Genomic DNA, 15,957 nt, shown 5'->3' with positions numbered 1-15,957 from the left:
TAGCAGCAACATCACACTGGACACAAAGCTGTGTTACGCCATCAATTAATTTTTTCTTATTTATATCGATAAGCAATTCATATTTGTGAAGAAAGTCAGCTCCTAAAATACCTTTTGTGACATCAGCAATTATGAATGGAAACTGAAAATCATGACGTAATGCCAAATCAAGGGTTAGCGTTTTTATGCCGTAAGTGGAAATATCTGTGCCATTAGCTGCATACAGTTTGTATTCAGTTTTACATGTATTCTGTGAAGTAGCAGGAATTATGCTTACGTCAGCTCCGCTATCAATAAGAAAGTGCAAATTTGATCTTCGGTCACGAACGAATAAGCGAAAGTTGCAACAATCCTTCATATTTTCTGCAGCAGCTTTTGCCACTGAACCTACTGCAGATTCGAGTTTTCTTGGTTTTCGGAATCGTTTTTTACCCAAGCACACGGAGGCTTGCATTTCTCTGGAATGCATTTTGCTCCAAAACGAAAGTGATAAAAACAAAATTTGCCAGTAGGGTCATATCGTTTACGAGATCGGCTTCGAGATCGTGAACGTGAATTACGTAAATCCGAGTCCCTGCATCTTGAGCGAATGGTTATTTGATCAATTTTTTGTTCAAGAAAGGTAATTCTTTGCAACAAATCATTTGCGGGAACGGAAGGAGCATTAGCTCTAAATACTTCTGATTTCCGATTCATATCACTAATTTTATCTGCCGTAGACGCTAACTTGGTTACATCTTCATCACTAACTAATAATATATTTTTTATTGAGCCAGGTAGCTTCTCCAGCCATAAATTTTTTATTAGATTTCCAGACACATCTGTAGTAGCAACTGATCTCAACTTCTGCAAAAGTTGGCTTGGTTTCATGTCTCCAAGTTCGATACCAGTAATCAAACGTTTAATCCGCACATTTTCACTTTCTTTGAATAAATGTAATAACCTAATTTTAGCATCCGAAAATTTTGTGGCACTATCGTTCGTTACAATGTCCCAAATATTTTCGACGAACTTAGGTTCAAGCTGTGAAACTAAATAATTAAATTTCGTTTCTTCTGAAACGATATTACTAATTTTGAACTGAGCTTCAACTTGAAAAAAACCATATTTCCAGTTTATCAATCCAAAAAGGAGGTATTTTTACACTCACCTTATGAAGCTCTGGTGACTGCATCGTATCTTTCATAGCAGTTTCAAAACATTTGTTGACATTTTGAAAATTAATCAGGGTGACCACGATGTAGCCTTGGCTACTAATGTTTAAAATTAATTTATGACTAGGAACAGCATGAATTATAAACAAATAGCTAAGTTATTGCATTTTATTTTCCAGCTATCGAAATGCGACGCTACGAGCAACGTTTTGAAACCAAAACCTAGCAATCGTGAATCAGAACTAGAACTAGTTGCCATTCAGCATAAAGAAATTTAAATATAAATATGAACTACTTATTGCCATTCAGCATAAAAGAAATATAAATATGAATATTAACAAAATATTAAAGTTAATTTTATAAAATAATTAAGCACATGAATAAATATATGAAATAAAAAATAATTATTTCTCATGCAATAACTGGGCCACTACAGAAGTAAGCCAAACGAAAGCTTTATTTTTATTGCATTTTTGATGAGTGTTTATAGTGGGAAAGAGAGTTATCATTTCTCATCAGATAGTGACTTCCCAAAAATGTGATGTTGCAATCATATGAAAAGCTCCAAAATTCTTACTGGGTAAAGATGAATTTCTAAATGCTAGGAGATGAGCTAATGATTCAGATTGGCAGTGGTGATTTTTAAATCATTTGGAAAAAACAGCAGAATTATGTACAGCATATTGTTTTATTGTCTTAAATGATTTTCAAGACATCATACCATTAAAAGTATTTTAGGTATTAGCCATGGTGACAGGCTGGATAAGATTAATAAACTAAGTAAACCATTGAATCTGCCTTAGTAAATAAGTTTATGCTATATCTTGAATTTCTAGGATTTTCTCATATAATCGAGCATTTATAACATATTCTAAATATTTTTCCTTTATCAGTACGCATGCATAAAATGTGCAGATAAATTATCTTAAAAACCCATAATTTTATGTATTACTTAATTTAAAAAAAATTACTATGTTTCTTTAAAAACAAGCATATTTACATTAAGCTAGAATAAAAGCACTTTTGATTTCAACTGCCCTCACCATTTTGTTTGAAATGTTATTGACAAAAACTATGTATTGAAAATATAGTAAATACATATTTATTCTTTTAAAACTGTTTTTGCATATTTAATGATGAAAATTGCAGTAGTTGTTAAAATGCAAGCAGTATAATATAAAAATAATGAAATAGAGCAAAATAAAAGAAACTTCAAATATTCAGCTTCAGAAATTGAATGTTATAACAAGCATTCAGGCAAAACTTTAATATATTTATTTAAGACACATTGTAAAAATGTGTTAAGGCTTGTTTTTACAGTAACATACAGTATAATGATTACAAATACATTAACTGATAGAGATGTTATAGGTATGAGAAATTAATCAAAAGTACTGCAGTAACCACTGTTTATTAAACTTATTAAGGAAATTAGCTATTTATTACATTCAAATTTCTAAGAGCCAAAAGAAGTAATACTTATTAATATATAAGCTGCTAAATTTTTTATCTTTGCCTTCCAACTAGTAAAAGACAATTCCTTCAATAGCCAAATACCCTGTTTGTAATTCGTCCATTAAAACTCTATATTCACAGGAATCTGTACAAAAACTTCCTGAAGTTCTTCTTAACGCTATTATTTGAGAGGCGTTCAAATGAAAGTGATTCGAGGTGTGTATCCATGAAATGTGTAGCAACAGAAATTATATGGATACATAGAACTATTGGAACAACAATATTTAATGATTGAAATGCATAAAATGTTTGTTAAAAAAAATCACCTATTGCTCTGGAAGGTTACGAATTCCGTCCGCGAAGAACGATGTCATTTGGTCATATAACTGGTTCATAACTACAGCCTTTCTGTCCTTGCCAGACTGAAAGCGTTGACCCTTTTGTACTTTTCACAGGCCAGTGGCTCGACACACACACGTGCGACTTGCGGCACTGCATTGTCATGCAGAAGGATAACATCTGATGACAGCATACCTGACGTTTGTTTTTGATACTCTTATGCAGCTTATGAAATGTTTCGGTGTACCGTTGGGCATTGATGGAGACATACAGCTCCTTAAACTACAGTAATCTGGGATCCTGAATATCGAAAAATGCCGTCAATATTACTTTTCTGGCTGAGTTTTGAATTTTTTAGGCCTGGGCAAGTTGGGATGTTTCCATTGCATGTTGATGGACTTCCCCATCCCCTGCCACTATGTGCTGCAGAAAGTTGTCGCCGTCAGCCGAGAAGCACACCAAATGCTATAAACTGAGGCCCATTTGCTGTTTCTTATGGTCGGACAGTATGTGGTGTACCCATAGGCAACAAACTGTTTGATATTTCAGAATGTTGCTGACAATATTGTGAACAGTACTGATGGAAACATTCAACTCATTTGCACATCACAAACGTTTCGACGTCGATTTACCGTGTCAGTATCCGAAATCAGCTTATCAGTCACAATATTGTGTGCCTGACCGGGCCGCGGCAAATCTATTGTCTCATGGTGACCTTCCCTAACATGCACCTAGTCACTGTGGACTTTGACACACATGTGTCTCTCCATACACAGCCACAATTCTTCGATAAATGTCCACCCTTCCCTAACCACCACCCCCTTCCAATGTTAAAAATTTGATGACAGCTCGCTGATTTGTTTTCGACGTAGTTGCATCCACATCTGTCATTTTTGAATGAATGCCATGTCCTTATGACTGAAGTTAGCAGTTAAATATAGATATGAGCATCTCCTTCCGCATACGCATGTGTGGTACACACAGCTTCCAGAGCTTAAATTGCGTCGGAGGCCGGTTCTGTTACTTCTTAATTTTGGGGATAAATCATAATATTAGCCAGAACGCACCAGAGCCCTAAACAGGAAAGGCTCCGGCTCTTCTTTTATGTAAGTGAACAATTTCATTAGAATTTTTTTTTTTTGCAATAAAATTATACTACAAATTGCTTATTTAAATTTATCTCTTTACATTTTATTTAATTTTAATTATTTTACTATTTTAATAATATTAATTAATTTTATTTAATTAAATAATAGTTGATACATATTAATTATTACTATTAATTAATTTGTCAATAATTAACTATTAATTTTTAAATTATTAATGATTTTAATAGTCATTTTATTTATTTACTTTTATTCCTCTTTGCTGATGGTGTTCCATAGGGTTCCGGCACTTCTAATTTTAGAAATTAAGTCCTGACAGCTTCACTATCGCATTTGTTTCACGAAAATCCAGTGCAAATTTTTTGCATACGACGCTTCGAATTACTTTCATTTGAACATGTATTATATATTGTCAAACACTGATTTGAAGAAAGTGGTGATTATGCGAGTTGAAATTGGGCTAATCACTAGAAGAAGCATTTCTTTACTTGAAGTGTGCTTAACTTTTATATGTCAGAAATGTGTAGATTATTAAATTATTATTTAATTCTAGAATAAAATGATACAAATATAATGCTGTTAAGGGGAGCCAGAGTATAGTTGCATTTTAGTTTGGAATTTCCTAAGCAGTTTACTAAAAAAAAAATAGATGAATTAGTTCAAAAAAGAGCAAATTTGTGAAGTGAATACAGGAGATTTGAGATAACTGAAACCTAGAATGGTTTCAGTTTATGAGACTAAAAAGTATCCTTATTTCTAGAGCTGTTTGGCTGCAAAAGTTGTGAAATTTTTTAGGTTTTGTTCCAACTGATAATTGACTCAGTAGAAAGAGAGAATATTATTCATGAGGATTTGCATTATGAGAAGCAAGACACAGGGGCTAATAACTGCATAACAGAATTTTGCTGAGGTAGCTAAAGAAATGGATACTCCTTTAACTTTATAACACACAGTTAAATACTGTCGGTTAATGATAGAGTGATAGAGTGAAACAACAGTAAACTTTAAGAAACTGAAGGATATAAAGTTATACAGTAAATATCATTGGTTATCAGCAGAAGCAAAAACACTTTGATGGTTGAAGATGTTAATTAACATATCAGACTTGAAAGAATATGCTGTTGGATAACTGTTTAGCATATCTCTGATGTAGTTTTCAAAAACATAAAATTCACATTTCTTCATGCAAACGTATCTTCTGTTCATAAAATTGACAAAGCAACAACCTTGTGTTTAGCATAGATTTAGTCGAGAACTCTATTGATTAAGGAACAGGTAACATTGATAAGTGACAGAATTCATAATCAGGTAACAGCTGTGCCACCAAAATTAGAGTATTATTAGGAAAAATGCATACTGTGCATACTTTATTTTAAATTTAAGTTGAAGTTTTATCTTTTGGATGTAACTAATATTCTTTGTTTATTTCAGGAAATGTCTATGATAATCACATCAGACTCTAAAGCCCCCTTACGGGAGGTAAAGAGAGTTCAGTTTGGAATTTTAAGTCCAGATGAAATAAGACGTATGAGTGTCACTGAAGGAGGAGTTAAATATCCTGAGATCTATGAAAGTGGGCGTCCAAAGCTTGGAGGCCTCATGGATCCGAGACAAGGTGTCATTGATAAAACTTCACGTTGTCAGACTTGCGCTGGCAACATGGCTACCTGCCCTGGACATTTTGGGCATATTGAACTCTCTAAGCCTGTCTTCCATGTTGGTTTTTTAAAGAAGAGCATAAAAATATTAAGATGTGTATGCTTTTATTGCTCTAAGCTTCTTGTTTCTCCTAATAATCCTAAAATAAAAGAAATCCTTGCAAAATCAAAAGGTCAACCAAGGAAACGACTTGCTCATGTTTATGATTTATGTAAAGGAAAAAATATTTGTGAAGGAGGAGATGAAATAGATGCTAAATTGGGGCAAGAGAGTACTATGCATGATGATGGCACAAAAAAGTCTGGCCATGGAGGTTGCGGCCGTTATCAGCCATCTATTCGACAAAGTGGTTTGGATTTAACAGCTGAATGGAAGCATATAAATGAGGATTCTCAAGAAAGAAAAATTGCACTGAGTGCTGAAAGAGTGTGGGAAATTTTTAAGCACATTTCAGATGAGGAATGCCATGTTTTGGGGATGGATCCCAAATATGCTCGACCTGATTGGATGATCGTTACAGTTTTACCTGTTCCACCTTTGCCTGTAAGGCCTGCAGTTGTGATGTTTGGTTCTGCCAGGAACCAAGATGATTTGACTCATAAATTATCAGACATTGTAAAAGCAAACAATGAACTTTTACGTAATGAACAAGCAGGTGCAGCAGCTCACATTATTGCAGAGAATATAAAAATGTTACAATTTCATGTGGCAACAATTGTTGATAATGAATTGCCTGGGTTACCAAGAGCCATGCAGAAGAGTGGAAGACCTCTCAAATCAATTAAACAGAGACTGAAAAGTAAGGAAGGGCGAATTCGAGGTAATTTGATGGGTAAGCGAGTTGACTTTTCTGCTCGTACTGTCATTACACCTGATCCTAATCTGAGAATTGATGAAGTTGGTGTGCCTAGATCTATTGCTCAAAATCTAACTTTTCCTGAGATCGTAACGCCATTCAATATTGAAAAAATGCATGAACTTGTTCAGCGAGGGAATAACCAGTATCCTGGAGCTAAATATATAGTTCGTGACAGTGGAGAAAGAATAGATTTAAGATTTCATCCAAAAGCGAGTGACTTACATTTACAGTGTGGTTATAGAGTAGAGAGACATGTACGTAATGGTGATGTTATTGTTTTTAATAGGCAACCTACTTTGCACAAAATGTCTATGATGGGTCATCGCATACGAGTTTTACCATGGTCTACATTTAGAATGAATTTAAGTGTGACCACACCATATAATGCAGACTTTGATGGCGATGAAATGAATCTTCATGTCCCTCAGTCACTTGAAACACGAGCTGAAGTTCAAGAACTTGCTCTTGTGCCAAGAAATATTATCACACCTCAGTCAAACAAACCTGTGATGGGAATTGTGCAGGACACACTCACTGCTGTGCGTAAAATGACAAAAAGGGATGTATTCCTTGAAAAAGATCAGATGATGACATTACTTATGTTCCTTCCAATTTGGGATGGAAAAGTTCCCATGCCTGCGATTTTGAAGCCTAAACCGCTTTGGACTGGAAAGCAACTTTTTTCTCTGATTATTCCTGGGAATGTGAACTTGATTCGTACTCATAGTACTCATCCTGATGAAGAAGATGATGGACCTTACAAATGGATTTCTCCTGGAGATACTAAAGTGCTTATTGAACATGGAGAACTGATCAGTGGTATAGTATGTAAAAAAACTGTTGGCTCTGCTAGTGGATCATTAATGCATGTTATCTTTTCTGAATTAGGCCACGAGGTTGCAGGTGCTTTCTATGGACACATTCAGACTGTGGTTAACAACTGGCTGTTATTAGAAGGTCACACTATAGGAATAGGAGATACTATTGCTGATCCTCAGACTTACATTGATATTCAGAATACTATTAAAAAAGCAAAAATGGATGTGATAGAAGTTATTGAAAAAGCTCATAATGATGATCTTGAACCTACACCTGGTAATACATTAAGACAAACTTTTGAGAATCAGGTAAATCGTATACTTAACGATGCTCGTGATAAAACTGGTGCCAGTGCTCAGAAGTCATTGTCAGAGTTTAATAACTTTAAAGCTATGGTGGTATCAGGAGCAAAAGGTTCAAAAATTAATATTTCTCAAGTTATTGCATGTGTGGGTCAGCAGAATGTTGAAGGAAAACGAATACCATTTGGTTTTAGGAAGCGTACATTGCCACATTTTATTAAAGATGATTATGGGCCTGAGAGTAGAGGATTTGTTGAAAATTCATATCTTGCAGGTTTAACACCATCAGAATTTTTTTTCCACGCTATGGGTGGTCGTGAAGGTCTTATTGATACTGCTGTGAAAACAGCTGAAACTGGTTATATCCAGCGACGACTTATAAAAGCTATGGAAAGTGTAATGGCAACATATGATGGTACGGTAAGAAATAGTACTGGCCAAGTTATCCAGTTCCGTTATGGTGAAGATGGTTTAGATGGAACTACAGTAGAATTTCAATCTTTGCCTACTTTAAAGCCATCGGATAAAGCTTTTGAAAAGCGTTTCCGATTTGATGCCTCAAATGAGCGTTATCTCAGACGCATCTTTCTTGAAGAAGTTGTGAGAGATATTGCAGGAAGTACTACTGCACTAAATGAATTTGAAAAAGAATGGGAAATTCTTAAAGCTGAAAGGGAAGTTCTTCGGACTATATTTCCTACTGGTGATAGTAAAGTTGTTTTACCTTGCAATCTTCAAAGGATGATTTGGAATGCTCAAAAAATATTTCATGTGCATACTAGATCTCCTACAGATTTAAGCCCCTTAAGAGTAATGCAAGGCGTTGAAAAACTTGTAAAAAAATTAGTCATTGTACCTGGGGAAGATAGACTAAGCATTCAAGCAAATGATAATGCTACAATTTTGTTTAGAGCTTTACTTCATTCAACTTTGTGCACAAAACGTGTTGCAGAAGAATTCCGCCTTTCTACTGAAGCTTTCGATTGGCTTCTTGGAGAAATAGAAACTCGTTTTCAGCAAGCTCAGGTGCAACCTGGAGAAATGGTTGGAGCTTTAGCAGCTCAGTCACTTGGTGAACCTGCCACTCAGATGACATTAAATACTTTCCATTATGCTGGTGTATCCGCAAAAAATGTAACTCTTGGTGTACCAAGATTGAAAGAAATTATAAATATCTCAAAAAAACCTAAAACACCATCTCTCACTGTTTTCCTTACTGGTGCTGCTGCACGAGATGCTGAAAAGGCTAAAGATGTTCTGTGTAGGTTGGAACATACAACTTTAAGAAAAGTCACTGCCAATACAGCTATTTATTATGATCCTGATCCTCAGAACACAGTTATTGCTGAAGACCAAGAATTTGTGAATGTGTACTATGAAATGCCTGATTTTGATCCATCACGCATTTCTCCTTGGCTGCTTCGTATTGAATTAGATAGAAAGAGAATGACTGATAAGAAATTAACAATGGAGCAGATTGCTGAAAAGATCAATGCTGGTTTTGGGGATGATTTGAATTGCATTTTTAATGATGATAATGCTGAAAAACTTGTCCTTAGAATAAGGATAATGAATAATGATGATAATAAGTTACAAGAAGAAGAAGAGCAAGTTGATAAAATGGAAGATGACGTGTTTCTGAGATGTATAGAAGCAAATATGCTTAGTGATATGACTTTGCAGGGAATTGAAGCAATTACTAAAGTATATATGCATTTGCCTACTACTGACAACAAAAAGAGAATAGTGATTACTGAAACTGGTGAATTTAAACCAATTGCTGAGTGGCTTCTAGAAACAGATGGAACAAGTTTAATGAGAGTTCTAAGTGAGAAAGATGTTGATCCTGTACGTACATACTCTAATGACATTTGTGAAATATTTGCCGTTATGGGCATTGAAGCTGTGCGAAAAGCTGTAGAAAAAGAAATGAATCATGTCATTTCATTTGATGGCTCTTATGTTAACTATAGACATCTTGCATTGCTTTGTGATGTTATGACAGCAAAGGGACATCTGATGGCTATAACTCGTCATGGCATAAATCGTCAAGATACTGGTGCGTTAATGAGGTGTTCCTTTGAAGAAACTGTTGATATCTTATTAGATGCTGCATCACATGCTGAACTGGACCCTTTGAAAGGTGTTTCTGAAAACATCATAATGGGACAGTTGCCAAGAATGGGAACTGGTGCATTTGATTTACTTCTAGATGCAGAAAAATGTAAATATGGCATAGAGATTCCTCTTGCTGGTGCTATGGGTGGTCCAGGTGTATTTTTTGGAAGTGTTGCAAGCCCATCAAGTGGTATGTCACCTCAGATGACGCCATGGAATCAAGGAGGCACTCCTGCATATGCTAATGCGTGGTCTCCTGGATTAGGAAGTGGTATGACACCAGGTGCTGCTGGGTTTTCACCATCTGCTGCAAGTGATGCAAGTGGTTACAGTCCTGGATACAGCCCTGCTTGGTCTCCGCAGCCAGGATCACCTGCTTCACCAGCATCACCATATATTCCAAGCCCTGCTGGTGCTTTGTCGCCAAGTTATTCTCCATCTTCACCATCTTTTGCTCCAACTTCACCTTCATTAACTCCACAGAGTCCTAGTTATTCTCCAACTTCTCCTTCGTATTCACCGACAAGTCCAAGTTACTCTCCAACGTCACCAAATTACTCTCCAACCAGCCCTAGTTACTCGCCAACAAGCCCTAGCTATTCACCAACAAGTCCTAGTTACTCTCCAACAAGTCCTAGTTACTCTCCAACAAGTCCTAGTTATTCACCAACCAGTCCTAGCTATTCACCAACCAGTCCAAGTTATTCGCCGACAAGTCCAAATTATTCACCGACAAGTCCAAGCTATAGTCCAACAAGTCCTAGTTATTCTCCAACAAGTCCTAGTTACAGTCCTACAAGCCCAAGTTATTCTCCTAGTTCACCAAACTATACACCTGCATCACCTTCATATTCTCCAACAAGTCCAAGTTATTCACCCACAAGTCCTAGTTACTCTCCTACATCTCCTTCATATAGCCCAACAAGTCCAAGTTATTCTCCAAGCTCTCCGAGTTACTCACCACAGAGCCCAAGCTACAGCCCTGGAAGTCCAAATTATTCATTAACAAGTCCAAAATATTCACCAACCTCTCCATCATACAGTCCTACAAGTCCAAGTTATTCTCCTGGTTCACCGCAGTATACTCCCACTTCACCTAAATATAGTCCAACATCTCCTACTTATTCTCCAACTTCTCCATCCTATTCACCATCAAGTCCTAAATATTCTCCTTCGAGTCCACAATATTCACCTACAAGTCCATCATATACCCCTACTTCTCCAAAATATAGTCCACCGTCTCCTCAGTACAGTCCTTCATCGCCGAAGTACTCACCAACATCACCATCATATTCTCCAACTTCACCACAGTACAGTCCTACCAGTCCAACTTACTCTGTGACAAGCCCTAAGGGCTCGACTTATTCACCTACAAGTCCTGGATATTCTCCATCATCTCCATCATACAGCCCAGCAAGTCCTGGAGATGATGATGAAAGTGATAAATAAAATTTTTATGGGGGGGGGGACTTTTTGAAATAAACGGAAAGAATAATAAGAGAACTTAGATTTAAAAAAAAATCACTGTATTTATGAGATACAAAGTGTTGGGAAAAGTTTCATTGAACAATACTTTTCCATCATGTTTATTGTTATTGGCTAGCACTAAGCCACCTGTATGTATCAGAACATTGCATATATTTCTTTATGAAACTCTATTTAGCTGGATAGAAAGTATTGGCCATAATGTAACCATATATGTGGACTTTTAAGATTTGTGTTTTTATAATTATGTTTATTTGAATGCATAATTTCTATATTGTGTAATGCAGTTTATATTATGTATGTTTTTAATTTGCAATAAAGGATGGAAATATTGCCTTTGTTTTGTTTATTTAAACATTGCAGTTTATTGGACCTAAGGTATACGTGAATATTGCTGTAATTACAGATTTGGTTTTTAAAGGTATTTTGAGTATTGAAAGTTAATTGCATGTAACAAGTATGCATCACCTAAAATATTTCTAAAAATGAGTTATATATTTATTTGTAAAGTTTTCAAACATACTTCAAGATTTCATTGTTATGTATCTTAAACATTCATTAGTAGCTTTCTGCTGTTGAGATGAGTAGTAAAATATCATAATAGTAAAAACTGAGTAAGTATAATTTTTGAAGAATCCCTTTTTGCTGAGATGAATGCAAAAGATGCAGTTAAATATTGTGGTTCAAATTTCATTTGGAGCTGAATTAAAATAACGAGGAAAATTTGGCTGCAACAATTACGAAACACTTTAAAAAATTAACGTCAATGTGGAAATTTTTAAAAGTATGTTGTGTAGTATAAAGTAATCCATATTTATTTAATTTCTCACTGACTATTTGCTGTAAATTACTGATATGGAATTAATTACGAATTTATTTATAACTTTGCCGTCATGTTAACTTGCATCTGTCATGACATCAATTAAGATTTTTTTTAAACTACTGTTGTGATAAATATTCCTTATAATCTATAATTATTTCTTTTCATAAGAAAAATGTCAATAAATTATGTGTCCTCCAAATTTATCTAGGGTTTTCCCTTAAAAAGTTAATGATTGTATTGTGTCACATAAAATTATTTGCCTGTTGCATAAAATATTCGGTTGGTAATAATAAATCCGATTTTCTTTTATTATGTAAATAGCTTAAAGGGGGAAGCTGTGAATATTTTATATAAAATTACTTTGTTGTTTAGTTGTGAAGCATATAATTTTTTCTTTTGTTTGTTAATTGTGTATATTTTTCAGCATTTTTAAGGTGATGAAATAAATATTGCATTAGTTGGCTATGATTGAAAATGTATATAAAAGTTTGCACAAGATTTTTTTTTCATAAACTAAAATTCTGTATTGAACAATTTAATTTCATTTTTAATAAGCTATTCTATTTGCTTCTATTTTAGAAGTCTGTCCACTGTACATGCTTCAATATTCAAAGAATGTTTTTTTTTAAACTATAAATAAATGATAACTTGTATATATTTTATAGTGTTAAAATTAGGTAAAGAAATTATTTTTTATTTACCTAGAACCAATTACATGACCATGTTCTTTTCTAATAAAAATTGAGGCATGATCTAATAATAATCATAAATTATAAGCAGTCCTTAATTTAGAAGTTAAACAACAAAACTTGTTTGACTTCTAAATTAATACTTGTTCGGCGTGTTATTGTATCTTAATTATAAGCAGTCCTGTTATAATTTAGGTGTTAAGTGACTTCTTACACTCAGATGATTGAAAAAAAAAGGGGGGGGGGAATGTGGCAAGCAAATATGCTTATTGGAAGTAGGTAGTAAATATGTTTAATTATTTATTTTTAATCTGTAGTGTAACAGAAAATGAATCTTCAAAACCCATATGCCCCATATGGTTGATTTGTAATCTCTTTGAAGAAACAGTCTTGCACTTTTTATAAAAGTCATGTTATCTTTGTGTGATAGCCAAGTTAAAATTATGAATCCACTAGTGGAGTTGTTAAGTTTGTAGAATGCTGATAGCCGTCTGCGTGGTTGGTTTTGTTGTTTTCCCTACATGTAATGTGAATATGAGGGCAGTTTCCCTTTAAAAAACCCTCCATGAAGGCATTTCTCCTTTTAGACAGAGAAGGGGATATGGTTAAATTGAATATGGCAATGCCACGAGAAGATCCTTCTCATGTGCTTTGCCATATTCAATTAACCATAAACTGTCAACTGAGGAAACAACAGAAGTTTTATTGGCATAATTATTAGTTTATTTTCACTATTGTATAAGTTAAATGCCTGGGATGTGCTTGCATTTTCTTACACTAATAGTGAAATCTAGATCTGCTGATACCTTTCTCGTTTTGTATTCTGTCTACTTTGTTTTCAAAACTGTTAGTCATTGAAATTAATGCAATCAAAGAAACAATGTCATGACTACAAGATTATGGAAATAATTTAAATTTAGTGTCTTCACACTTTATCACACGCCCCGAAGTGACACTAAATTGTTAACTGCCAGATTTAAATAATGAAATCTTGTAGACTTTTGTACGAGTGTAAAAAGCACTGGCTGAAGCAATCACATGCATGGAAGAGGAAAACTACCATTTTACATGCTAGAAATGATATATACAGACTTCCGTAGAGCCTTTGTGACTGGACTGATGCTAGAGAGTTGCCGCAGTATTATAGTCTACAGCGTTGATTGCTTGGATAGTGTAGGTGCCAGAGAAGCCTCACATTATGGTTCACTGTTCAAGGATGTCTACACAGACATTAAGAGAGAGTTCAATGGAAAGATACAGATCCTATCACAATTCAGTCCAATGTAACTGCTCAAGGAGGCTTGAAAATCGTTGCAAGATGCCTCCAGATCCCGGTACCCTGTATGTGTTCTACTTTCAATGTTGAAATATCAGCACTTTTGTTTCCAGTGATGGGGCACTGTGGAATAGTGTTCTGTGACATTCAGTCGCTTTTCGTTTTGGATTGAATGACCATTGTCTCTGAATGGGGAGGTTTCCTGCTCAACAGTACAGTCCCATTCTCTTTATGTTGGAATGGTACAGATATCTAACTCCAGGCATTATGGTCTGGGTAGCCTTATTCTGTAATAGCCAGACCATTCCAAGTAGTGGTTGGTAGCCTGCCCACTTCCCAGATCTATTTCCTATTAAAGTATGTTTGGGAAAATAAATTAAAATTTTTATGGCTGTGCTAACAATTTTAAGTATATTCTATAAGAATTTGTAACTTATCAAGTTATTGGAATTTATAGCTAATTGAATTATTAAAATTACTTTATTGGTATCTAATTTTTTAATGATGAATATACAAACTCTGCTGTTTTTATTTGGTGAATATGGCTGATAATGAGGGAATTTTCCTGTCCCATTCAATGTCCTGTAGACTTAATGTTATTTTGTATGGCTGTAGCAAACTTCCAAATGTATACAAATGAAATTGAAAATTACTAACCCTTAAATTCATCCTGTTTAGGATATTAGAATAATAAAAACACTTTTAGTTGTTTTTATCTTTACCTATGAACTATTTGAGGGAGGTGTAACACTCAGATCTTGGAAAATCAGGATGCATAATAAATATGCCTAAGGAGATCATAATGCATTGAACCAAAGAACTATTGATCTATTGAAACAAAGAGCTTGAATTGTTTCTTTGATGGAGCTGTCAGACAGCTTTTTATTTAAGGCTGATACATATTCATATTTTAAATGATAATGCTGGAACTAAACCTTGACTTTTATGCTAAATAATGTTTTACCTCAAGTTATTAAAGCAAATAAATTTTAATGTTTTTAAAATTGCTATTAGTATCTTTTGAAAAGCGTGACAATGCTAACACTCTTTCTGTGTGACTTGCGAATTAATTTTTAACTATTTTGCGAAATGATCTATTTTTTTTCATATCAGATCAAATATAACAAACCAAATTTTCAGTCCCTTGAAGTTTGTTATAGCAAGGTTCAACTGTACTTCAAAGTATTGCTACTTTCCTGTATTAATAAATGACCAGATTTTTTATAATTATGAAATACGTTTTTTATCAATTTTATTGGTTTTTCTCTGAAAAATAGTCTCTTATGAAGCTTTCAAGCTGAGAAATATTTCATAATTTGCACTTTTGAAATGTTTCCAAAATATACTTCACTTTCTTGGCAAAAATTATTCAGTTTTCCAAAAGTGTATTGTGTAGACATTTTATATCATCTTCTGTACATTATAATCATGCATCTAATTTCAAACATAATGTATTTTTCATCAGTTTTAATATTATGCATCTTAAGCCTTTTATGGAGTGTATTAACTTTATTTAAAATGGCAAAGATATCTGCTAAATAAAACAAAGATAGTAATCATGTAACCACATTTCATTGTATAACTTTGTAGAATCATTAAAAAAAATAATTTAAGTGTATATCTTTATAATTTACATGATATTAAAAAATGCTTTCAAAGTTTGATATTATCTTGCAGAATACCACGGTTCTGCAAAATATAGTTTCACAGTAACATGCAATAACCTTATTGTTTTTTTAACTGCTATTTTGGTATAATATGTATATTGGAACTATACTTATCTGGACTTTTCTTTCCAAGTAAAACTAAGATTATTGTTAATTCTTCTGTATTTTTAATTTGATAGTTAGAATTTAATGGTATGTGTTATATT

The 15,957-nt window shown here is 34.1% G+C and overlaps 1 protein-coding gene across 2 annotated transcripts in view; it reads left to right on the top strand.

The window, feature by feature from the left end:
* Window positions 1-15,957, top strand: part of Polr2A (RNA polymerase II subunit RpII215) — a 47,644-nt gene that overhangs the window by 11,792 nt on the left and 19,895 nt on the right. Inside the window, exon 2 of one of the 2 annotated variants that reach the window (XM_085817816.1) lies at window positions 5,486-11,630. The exons of the other annotated variant lie outside the window; for it this stretch is intronic. Within the exon in view, the coding sequence (XP_085673942.1) occupies window positions 5,489-11,260 (5,772 nt within the window). The 5' untranslated portion in view covers window positions 5,486-5,488 and the 3' untranslated portion in view covers window positions 11,261-11,630. Of the gene's footprint in view, window positions 1-5,485; window positions 11,631-15,957 lie in introns of those variants that run through there. 2 annotated transcript variants of the gene reach the window in all.

This window comes from Stegodyphus dumicola, chromosome 1 (assembly GCF_044657685.1).
Source record: "Stegodyphus dumicola isolate Sdum_Otavi_A_Nest chromosome 1, ASM4465768v1".
NCBI lineage: Eukaryota > Metazoa > Arthropoda > Arachnida > Araneae > Eresidae > Stegodyphus > Stegodyphus dumicola.
Note: the sequence above shows the minus strand (reverse complement) of the source record. Positions and strands in the feature narration are given on the sequence as shown.